The sequence below is a fragment of the Orussus abietinus genome, unplaced genomic scaffold, assembly GCF_000612105.2.
Source record: "Orussus abietinus isolate OABI.00-Male unplaced genomic scaffold, Oabi_2.0 scaffold6, whole genome shotgun sequence".
Taxonomy (NCBI): Eukaryota; Metazoa; Arthropoda; class Insecta; order Hymenoptera; family Orussidae; genus Orussus; species Orussus abietinus.
The window spans coordinates 723,827-733,784 of record NW_019396002.1 but is presented as its reverse complement, the minus strand read 5'-3'; the positions used below and the strand labels follow the sequence as shown (position 1 = coordinate 733,784).

Here is a 9,958-nt window from a genome sequence, read left to right as displayed (position 1 = left end):
TATTGAGCCCAAAGTTGATCACCGCCGAGAAATTCGGGGAATGTTTTGATGTCATTGTCATGGTGACGGAAAGTATCCTCTAAACAAAACAGGCGGAACTTCAAGCGAACCTCTCCAACGTCCATATCGGCTTAAATTATCCAAATTAACCGTGCAGTCTATTAATTTCCACACAATCCGTAAACCATGTCTAAAGGAACCGTCAAGCTCGTGCCAGCTCTTCTCGTCCTCCTATTCCTGAATTTTAAGTTGAACCAGGCCCGAGAAGTTCTGAGTAAGTCTGCTGGAATATAAAGCTTCATTTTCCTTTAGGAAATTGAAAATTTAAATGCTTCTCCATAAATTTCGGTAGTACCTCCTCAACCGAAAAACTTCACGGCGAAAAATGTGACACCGAGTAAATCCATGGAGAAGACCTGCGAGGACGAGTTTAAATCGATTCTTTGGGGGGAGAAGTTTAAAGAACCGCCATTTTTGCCCGGCGATTGCGAAGAAGCGATCCCATTACGTGATCCATGTTACGAGGAAGTTAGGCGCGAACTTGCGGAAGAAATCGACCGTTTGAGTACATGTATGAAGAATATCGCAAGCGAACTCGCAAATGATGTAAGTATATGTGTGTAAGGATGAAATGAATTCTTAAGATTTTCCGAATACATGATCTAAAGGGCGTCATCGGTATATGCGTCGTTGAGACGAGCATAGGGAAAATGACCGGCAAAGGAAACAAGGATCGGCGACTCACCGTGGCACATTCAAAAGAAATTAACTCGGAAACGTCGAAGGTTGCTGCTTAATTATGTTTATGTCACAATGACTAGATATTTTAACCCGCGTCGTTCAGCAGTTTTCGTCTAATCTACGTCCTTGTAGGATAAATCGCCTGTGGAAATTTCGCCGTGGAGGGGGAAAGAGTCATCGTCCAAATGTAAAGCTTGAAGAATCATGTGAAACTGGACCAGTGTAATAATGATTCGCATCATATTTTATATTAAAAACGGGGTTAAAAACCGTAAGTGTCAATATCTGTCGCCTTTTCTTATCTCTCTACGAAACCTGCTTTACCGGTTGCACGTTTACCTCCTTTTTTCCGTGGCTGACATTCGAGAAAGCAGCCAGATCGCATCTGTCGATAAAGTGAGCTGTCATTAACAGAGATGAGTCGGGAGATTGCTCACGGGCAGGATCGTGCGATCGCATCCTGTGCTGCCCTCTGGTTTTGTACGTTAGTTTCACAGTTTTTTGCCCCCAAGGGCGGCGTACCGAATTTCTGATAGGAGCTCGCGCACTCGCGATGGCGGTACCATCTACCAGTCGCCGTTGGCGGCTCACGTACTCGTGATGGTAATACCATGTGGCAGTTGACGGTGGTGGCCTACCTACGCTTACCAACACTGCTCGCTTTTGATGGTAAGGGAAGAATACTCGTGACGCTCCATTTGACTTTATCTACTTATCTACTGCTATTAAGTACATTGTTGCCTTGAAGCGACGTGATGCGGAGCTTTGGGGCACGCGTCGGTGTCTCGTACGGAACTCTCGTGCAGCGAATCTGTGTGAGTGCGATCGCTCCTAGAAACTTCGCGGGTCCCAACCAGCCATCTCCCAACTCATCTCTGTCATTAATGTGCATTAGCGGTTATCGGCCGATTGGTTATCAATGTGTCAGTAACACTGATAAATATCGTGTATACTTATTTCTCTGGCATAGGTTGGAAACAATAAAAACAGCCGCGGTAATAAATACAATTTATTCTCTTTTACAGTAGACATTACATTCGTAAGGTGTAAGATATACAATGCATTCTTTTCTGGGCCAGCTTCTCTAGGAACATTCTGCAGAATACATCGTCGGGTTGTAATTATGCATAATACGATGTAAAAGCAATTACACCTAAGATTAAAATTACTTCACTTATTTAGGCTTGTTCATCTGCAGATTCGAGAAGGCGTAACCTCCATTGCTTGAAGAACACGGCAGATAGCGACACGTTGTTTCCACGAACGGCGGTTGTAACGACGTCAGTGTATTTTCGACCAACTATGCAAAAGCCAGGTTTATCTTTACTATTTTCTTTCGCCCCGTAGGAATTTATAAACGACGCTGAAGTCTTTCTCGAAGAGGCCGTTCACAATGGCGGCTCTGTACACCTGATGAGCTAACGCGCAAAGTGGAACCGGCGCGCCAGTTCTAGTTGCGATATCCTGGACGAGTCCCATGTCTTTCGCCATTAACGTAATCCCGAAGCCCGGCTAAACCTGTAAGTTGGTTTGACGAGTCCTCACGAGAAATTACGGCTCGAAATAAATGACAGACAACTGTCCAGCTCACCCGGAAGTCGTTGGAACTCGGTGCACCGGGTAGCACATTAGGAACGGGATGGTACACTTCGGTGACCCAACTGCGTCCCGAGCTGGAGTTGACGATGTCGGCCAGTAATTTAGCGTCTAAGCCCAGCCTAAAAGTGCAACATAGCTATTATGCATGTATTTTGATGAAGAAAAATCTTACACGCTAATTTTCACTACGAAGCCGCCGAATTATCTTGTTAATTTACATTATGCAACGGTTAATTATTCGATCTCTTAAGGAATCGCCGCCATCTTGGTTTTTGCTCCTGGATCATTCTTCCGGCGATACTTTGAACGAAGGAGTAGCGTTATGGTTGTTCCACGTTTTGACGTTATCAGAGGAATGAAAAGAATAAGAAAAGTGCGTGAGACGTTCTTGAGACGGTCAATGTCTTGCCTTTATGACCTGCACGTGGTAAGACCTTCCTACAAGGCTGCCGAAGCATCGTGACGCGTTACACGAGTGGATCACTGGCCGTTTCAAGATCCTTTCACAAAGCCTTAGAATCGAAAATATCTCCGGCATTTGGACTCGCCACGGAGTGCCACGTGTTACGTTATCAACTTAAAAATGATCATCCTTAGTTTAAATTAAAAAGACTTGCTTCCATATGCAAACTATCAAAAGTTCACTCACTTCTCTCCCAGATTAAAAGCCTCAACTACTCCAATCATGTTAATTCCTAGCAACATGTTGTTGCATAATTTAGCAACTTGGCCCGTGCCAATTTTTCCACAATGCACAACGTTCGAGCCCATGGCTTCCAAAATGGGTTTGGCGTCTTTAACATCGGACTCCGAGCCTCCCACCATAAATGTTAAAGTTGCATCCTCGGCGCCTTTAACACCTATAAAAAAAGCATTTACTCATTCATTTTTATCAAGTCATGATCAGATTAGTTAATGGAATTAATTACCGCCAGATACGGGGCCGTCCATAAATCGGACGTTGCGATTTCGAGCTTCCTTCTCGATCGTCTCGGAGATCGAGGGATCGATCGTACTGCTATCGATCAGAAGAGCATCTCTTTTCGCTGACCTGAAAATTAATACAATTAATTTCCTCGAATTAGAAGATTCCTTATTTTAATACCACGTCAATCTTTTACCTAATCTCAAGACCTACTTTAGGATTCCATTTTCTCCCAGATAACAATCCAAAACGTGCTGATTAGATGGCAACATGGAAACGATCACTTCAGAGTCTTCCGATATCTCCGAGAGACTTTCGGCACCTTTGGCCCCGACTTCGGCCAATTTTGCGACTGCCCCTTTATTAATATCAAACACGGTCAGTCCGTAACCCTGAATCGATGTCAAACAAGTGTTATTACTTCATTTACACAACGCGCGTTGGGAAGGGACCACTGATCAAAATCGTTAACCAATTATCCCCCTCGAACTCGAATAAGTTACCTTAAAACGGAATTTTTTTTAATAAATCGAATGGATTAATTTATTTAAATCATGACATAATCACTGCATAATAAAAAGATAGATTGGTTGCGCTATTCTTATAACGAATAATTAATGAAAAACAGCCGCTTATATAATTGAGTACTTATGAAAATTGATTTTATTGACACTACGGGTGCATGTGTCGTCAAAATGAATATTAATGGATTTACCTTTTTCAGGAGATTCCTTGCCATTTTTGCGCCCATGTTTCCGAGGCCGACGAAGCCGACCTTGGAGAACCTCCTCTCTGCGAAAATGATGAAGCACTCGCTTCAGTTAACTGGACCAAACGACTCTTGACTGTTCCCGGCTCACTTACCCTTTGTCATCGTGGCAGCGCATCTTCGCAGCATCATCGCAAAGCTAATTTTGTCTCTCGAGCCTGCACTGGTCGGCTCGAAGCTCCCTAAACAATTGGCTGCACTTTTTCTTGGGACCACAGTCGACTTTGCGCGGTATCCACGACCCGGCGATTAAAATGCTAATAAATACACCGGTCGAGTTAAATGTGGTTAATGGTCTCAGTGCCACTAGTGGCGTCGATAACATGAAGTCGTCGAAACGGTCACGTCGAAAGAGACAACGGCAAGTACTAGTCACTCTTAAAGCCGCATCTCGACTGATGCATCATGGCAAACAAGCTACTGGCATGATCAACCAGGGATCGTATCTCCTTCCGGAGTATACGAAAACATCATCAGCGCTGATTAGATAATGATTTGCGGGGATGCGCAGAGGGTCTCGGAAAGTATTGGCCCTGCTCCACTGATAAGAAGGTTTATCTCCAATTGCCTTCCGATGTTAGTTAACGATGTCAATTGAGTGATCAATAGGGGTGGGTACTTTCTTGCTCTTTCGGCATAATCGAAAATCTATTACTATTTCGACTTTAGTTATTACGATCATATCGGCTACGCCGAGTTTACTCATTCTTATCGAGGGTTAACGAGTCCTCGTGACCCACATCCGGGAGGACCCCTTCTGACCCCTCTGAAGTAATTACTACCGAGTTACTCGTTGATATCAATCGCTCGAAATTCGAAAATGAGTCCTCATTAAATTATAAATTGTAATGGCGAGGGTGGTGGGATGATTCTCCCTCGCGAAAGGTGCTACAATTTCTCCCTCGATTTCTTGGGTGCGATTCTTTTCACGAAACGGCCGAATACAGTCATTGAGGATCGTTCTTGGATAAATAGTCCTTCCCTTCCGGTACCGTTTGACGGTAATCAAACACGCTGTCAATTATCACCAAACGTATGCGTAATTGGTGGCTCCTGGTGTTGACACGGAGTCGTTATGTTGCCTCGAGAGCCGTAATTGAATATCTGCCAAACGGATGTATCACCGTTTGTACGACTCGTAAGATACTCCTTGTCTGCCGGATTGTTTGTAAATGTACGCCCGTGTGTCAATGTACGTGTACATGAGGCGATATATAAGGGAGGGACACCCACGAGGGCGCACTTTACCTTTCTCACCTGTCCGAGTGAAATGGGTCTCCTCTTACCTCGAATTTCTCAGACTTCTCGTACACGTCGATAAAGACGCGGTTTTACGGAAAAAGAAAAAAAAAATAGAAATATAATTTAGCTTCCCCGAAAATGTGAAATTACTAACAATTTCGCTTTCCATCTCGCAATTGGCCTAATGTGTGCGTCGGTTTAAGTGCTCCTTATCAGACGCTGCTTATCACTGGCGCAGTGTCAATGGCCATGCATCTTGCACAACCTCGAATCTAAATGAAACTTCACACTCGGAGAAGGTTTTAATTGATAAAAAGGTGTACTTGATATCGAGGCTGACGAGAGATGGTCACCGTTTCGTTTTTTCACTGGGCAATTTGGAGCGCCATGTTGTGTTCCGTTTTTTATTTTGTCACTGGCGGAAAACAGGAAATGGCAGTCGAAGCCTGGTCGGATTCCTGGATATCCGAGGAAAACTTCACGACTATGGTCAAGCACTCCTTCAGGTTCTCCAGGTGCTGCAATGTCTACTTAAACGGTATGTAAACTTTCCTAAGAGGGGATCGTTAATTGAAATTGATTTTTTACTGTTGATTTGCGAGCTCCCTTTTTTTTTTAGGTTCGACCTCGGGTATTAACGCGCTATTCAGGAGGTTTATCAATATTTATCCATATGAGTATCTCGTTGAAAGACACACTTACGACTGCCAAGGCTATTTCCTCCTGGCTTCCACCGAGGAACAGCTCGTGGACGCTTTGACATAGTAATGAGAGTTTAAGAGATAATTCTAAATAAATGATACGTTATCTTTCTTACATGCTTATTTGTATTCCGGTTGCAGCGTCCCTTCAAAGATCTCCACCACCGAATTGCTCATCATCGTGGACTCGACCCTCGAGGAAGACTCGATGCTCTTCGACGTTGATCTGTACAACAATGCAGATGCAAACCTCGCTTCACCAAGTGGCATATGGAGCCTCTCGGCGAATTATTTAAGGCCGAGAATGTTTAAAAAAATGAAGCGGTACGGTATCTCGATCTACTTGTTGAGGGACGTTCGTTCCATCGACGACAATCGGCTTTAAGGTACAAGGAGCTGATTTACGACAAGAGAATTGTCAACTTTAACGGAAGGCTCCTGCAAGCTTCCAGCTTTTACAACCCACCGTTTACTTACATGAGTAAAACGGTGAACAAGACCTACAACGGTGCCGAGGTATCGTTCTTCCTCGCGGACGACGGTGAGCTGAGATTGAAAATTTGCAAGAAAATTTAATTAATCTTAATACTTGATTACGACCGCGTTGCAGATACGGAGAGGGACGGGATCGAGATGCAAATATTCATGCTCATGGCGGAAAAACTGAACTTCACGTGGATGATTAGAAGACCCCTAGGTCGACACAGGTATGATAAACGCCATCACGATGGCAAGAGTTAAATTTCTCTTTTTATAACATTTTCAGGTACGGCAGGGAGGTTAACGATACCTTCTTCACGGATGGCATGATCGGCATGATCATCGAGAAGGAGGTGATCATTTTCTGTTCTAGATCGATTTATTTATAGGAATTTAATTATCCGATGGTGTTGCATGGAGGTAATTTACGTTACATAGGTCGACATCGCGTTTAGCAGTATTTGGCTAAAAACGGACCACTACAAGTTCGCCAATCTTTCGGAAGCTTGGTATCAATTGTACATAGGGTTCCTGGTCCCACGTCCGAAGCTACGCACGAGCTTTTGGGCACTAACTAGACCATTTACTGTCGAAGTGTGGCTGGGAATCGTTGCTATGTTAATACTGAAAAGTAGCTATTTATACACTCGGGCTTGGATTAACCCAAAAATGCCGAGACGTAAGTCGTCCCATAAAATGAATTGGAGAGATTTTTCTACTTTAATTTGCCCGGAAATTAAAATAGACAAAAAAATACACAGGCTACCGGAATTGTGTCGTCACGATGACCGAATTAATGGGACGATTGGTGGGGACCTGGACACCAACGGATACAGAGAGTGTCCGGATGCAACTGCACCTGTGGCAGATTGCAGGCCTCCTGGTTGTCACCGCCTATTGCAGCAGTCTTGCTGCAAGCTTAGCCAGCTCCGAGTACGAGGAAAGGTGAACTACATAAATATTTAGATATTCGTTTAACAAAATGCATAAATTAATGTGTGTTCGGGATTTTATTTATTTTTTTTACAGGATCGATAACGTTCGCCAGTTCCTGAAGGCGAATCTCACCTGGAGCATGTCTGGCGCGACTCCACGTTTCGGCGATTATTTCGACTTCAAGGTAAACCGAGATAATGACAGACGAGGAAAATAAATTCCTGGAAAATTCGGGAATAACTTTAGAGATCGATAATATTTTTTCCAGGACCCCTTTGAGTCTCAGATGCCCTCGAAGTTCGTTTATCACAATTCTGACGAGGAGCGACAAGCGGCCGTGAAAAGGGGTAACCAGGCCATCTTTGGAAAACTCGTCGGCAAGCTTTTCTTCCCCGATGTGAACATCACCAACGAGGAACTCAAGGTTCGTCCATCGACCGCATGCAGATCACGATCTGGTTTCATTATTGTACTTAACGCCTACCAGTTCGTTCTCTACTTTGCTCACCAGTCTATCTTACGCCTTAAGAATTACAGATTGATGAGGCAGAAGGTCGGGACGTACTACGCGTGCTTCGCCGTCCAACCATGGTTGTTGGAACCCATCAGCACGGTACAAATTGACATTACATACCGTAAACACGGCAATTTATCGCCGAATAGAGAAAGCTTCGCGGAAAGCCCGATACCGATCTGTGACAAGTCCGTGAAAATAGATTTCAACACGAGGGAAGTTTCCTCAAGAAAGATAAGAGGCTGAGTCCCTCAGGGAACACCTCAGGAAATTCTTAATCGTATGCAGCGATAATGCTAAAATTTCCTTTATTTCCCCACGGACTTTCTAGGAAGTAAAGGACGACCCGTGTCGAAGACTCCGAAATCGTGCAATGTTCCAGTCGATCCTTGTAGTATTTAATTTATTAATTTAATGCATTATTGGTACACTTCTTATTTTGTAAGATCTAACGAAGAATCTTGTTCGTAGTTGATGCTGTGGCTGCGGGAAGGCGGCATCACCATTTTCCACCAAAAGGACGTCATACGTCGTCGGGTCAAGCTGAGTCTCAGAGAGGTCCTGAAGGAACAGGACAAAAGCGATGGAGTTGCGAGGGTCCTGGCCCTGACACCTCTCGGAGCAGGATTTTCTTTTCTGATCTTCGGCCTCTTCGTGTCCACGGTGGTCTTCTACCTCGAACTACGATCCGGAAGAAAGTCTCGTTCTAATCCAAGGATGTCGAAAGAAAAACTCGGGGTCCAGGACCCCCCGAACAGGGCGTCTACCGTTCCGGCTAAACTTTATGCAGAAGAGATCTTCCTGGGCAGGAAACTTTACCCCGCCACGACCTGATCGTCTCTAGCAATAACATAAATCGTAAAAAAGAGACTCATTCACCAGACGGGCGCGGCAGCTCCTTTTTGCGCGTTTTCTCTCATGAATTTTCAGTGCACCTCGTTAAGAGAGGAAATCGAAGGTGCAACGTAGTTTCGAGGATGTCAATAGAGACGCGAGTCGGCGTAGCAATTACAGAATAGAATCGTTTTCCCGAGGGAACCCATCTATGCGTCGCTACTTATACATTGGGATGAATTATTCAACTCTTCGCACATTTTTATTGTCCTTGCGTCACCGGGATGGTTTAATGCTCGTCACATGAGTTGCTGTAAATTGGTATCGCGTTTGCTCGGAAACTTCGTTTGACTTGATACGATCTTATGTGATAAGCTTGCACATGATTCATTGGAGGCTCTAAAGCCTCAAAAACCCGCCTTAGCACCCATCGTGAAATCTCAAGAAAATTCTCCCTCAGATTTTCCTATTCTAGCGAGGTCTCGCACTGTATCGACGCGCTATTTCGATGCCAGCTATCAAAGGCGGGAAATTTAATTATGGCGTCGCAATGACCCGATTTGTGCGATGTAAAGACTTGCGATTTCAATCATCAACCTTTAAAAAAAGGTTTTAGTACCCATCGGGAAATCTCGACAAGTGAAATTTTCCTGTTCTGGCGAGGTGTTACACCGTGTCGACGCCGGCGACCCAGGACGGGAAATTTTATTAGGGCGTCCTGACAACCCGATTTGTGCGATGTAAAGACAATCATTTTCAACCTATCAATCATTTCAATCATTATCAACCTTTAAAAAAAGGTTTCATCGGGAAATCTCGACAAGTGAAATTTTCCTGTTCTGGCGAGGTGTTACACCGTGTCGACGCCGGCGACCCAGGTCGGGAAATTTGATTAGGGCGTCGCGACGACCCGATTTGTGCGATGTAAAGACATGGGATTTCAATCATCATCAATCTTTAAAAAAAGGTTTTAATACCCATCGGGAAATCTCGACAAGTGAAATTTTCTTGTTCTGGCAAGGTGTTACACCGTGTCGACGCCGGCGACCCAGGTCGGGAAATTTGATTAGGGCGTCGCGACGACCTGATTTGTGCGATATAACGACTCGCGAAGTTCAGTCCCCGTTACGATCCACGAGGATCGAGTTCAACTGGAGGCGGACGCATGCATCCGCAAGGACAAGTCGAGTATGTGCGCGAGGCCGCGTGTACGTACG

The 9,958-nt window shown here is 44.5% G+C and overlaps 3 protein-coding genes across 5 annotated transcripts; 2 read left to right on the top strand and 1 right to left on the bottom strand.

Moving 5' to 3' along the window:
* Positions 1-110: 110 nt before the first annotated feature.
* On the top strand, positions 111-1,854 carry LOC105694255. The gene is made up of 5 exons (XM_012414743.1): positions 111-274; positions 353-606; positions 669-785; positions 874-1,012; positions 1,767-1,854. Exons 1-4 carry the CDS (start codon positions 187-189, stop codon positions 937-939), a joined length of 525 nt encoding a protein of 174 aa, XP_012270166.1. The 5' UTR covers positions 111-186; the 3' UTR covers positions 940-1,012; positions 1,767-1,854.
* Positions 1,733-4,428, bottom strand: LOC105694254 (3-hydroxyisobutyrate dehydrogenase, mitochondrial). 2 transcript variants are annotated; one of them, XM_012414742.2, is made up of 7 exons: positions 4,130-4,428; positions 3,981-4,057; positions 3,479-3,623; positions 3,270-3,391; positions 2,990-3,200; positions 2,333-2,459; positions 1,733-2,253 (listed from the first exon to the last, which is right to left on the bottom strand). In XM_012414742.2, exons 1-7 carry the CDS (start codon positions 4,150-4,152, stop codon positions 2,068-2,070), a joined length of 891 nt encoding a protein of 296 aa, XP_012270165.1. In that variant the 5' UTR covers positions 4,153-4,428; the 3' UTR covers positions 1,733-2,067. The 2 variants fall into 2 exon arrangements, with proteins under 2 accessions (XP_012270165.1, XP_012270164.1); XM_012414741.2 differs by having other exon boundaries at positions 3,479-3,657; positions 4,130-4,426.
* Positions 4,429-4,578: 150 nt separating this feature from the next.
* On the top strand, positions 4,579-9,921 carry LOC105694252. Of its 2 annotated transcripts, XR_001103514.2 has the most exons (13): positions 4,579-5,814; positions 5,896-6,040; positions 6,119-6,301; positions 6,364-6,518; positions 6,588-6,684; positions 6,744-6,810; positions 6,896-7,136; positions 7,219-7,402; positions 7,487-7,577; positions 7,662-7,817; positions 7,923-8,006; positions 8,379-9,588; positions 9,763-9,809. XR_001103514.2 is itself a non-coding variant. In XM_012414739.1 (12 exons), exons 1-12 carry the CDS (start codon positions 5,622-5,624, stop codon positions 8,739-8,741), a joined length of 1,959 nt encoding a protein of 652 aa, XP_012270162.1. In that variant the 5' UTR covers positions 4,579-5,621; the 3' UTR covers positions 8,742-9,921. The 2 variants fall into 2 exon arrangements, 1 of the variants encoding a protein (XP_012270162.1); XM_012414739.1 differs by having other exon boundaries at positions 8,379-9,921.
* The last annotated feature ends 37 nt before the right edge of the window (positions 9,922-9,958 follow it).

Bases quoted from the DNA above. Each gene is read 5' to 3' on its own strand.
- LOC105694255 (XM_012414743.1), top strand. From the start codon at position 187: ATGTCTAAAGGAACCGTCAAGCTCGTGCCAGCTCTTCTCGTCCTCCTA. The intron at 275-352 runs GTAAGTCTGCTG...AAATTTCGGTAG, and splicing joins CCAGGCCCGAGAAGTTCTGA to TACCTCCTCAACCGAAAAAC. The intron at 607-668 runs GTAAGTATATGT...CATGATCTAAAG, and splicing joins CAAGCGAACTCGCAAATGAT to GGCGTCATCGGTATATGCGT.
- LOC105694254 (XM_012414741.2), bottom strand. From the start codon at position 4,166: ATGATGCTGCGAAGATGCGCTGCCACGATGACAAAGG. The intron at 4,058-4,129 runs GTAAGTGAGCCG...TCATTTTCGCAG, and splicing joins CGCTGCCACGATGACAAAGG to AGAGGAGGTTCTCCAAGGTC. The intron at 2,460-2,989 runs GTGAGTGAACTT...TTGCACTTTTAG, and splicing joins GCTTTTAATCTGGGAGAGAA to GCTGGGCTTAGACGCTAAAT.
- LOC105694252 (XM_012414739.1), top strand. From the start codon at position 5,622: ATGGTCACCGTTTCGTTTTTTCACTGGGCAATTTGGAGCGCCATGTTG. The intron at 6,519-6,587 runs GTGAGCTGAGAT...ACCGCGTTGCAG, and splicing joins GTTCTTCCTCGCGGACGACG to ATACGGAGAGGGACGGGATC. The intron at 7,818-7,922 runs GTTCGTCCATCG...TTACGCCTTAAG, and splicing joins TCACCAACGAGGAACTCAAG to AATTACAGATTGATGAGGCA.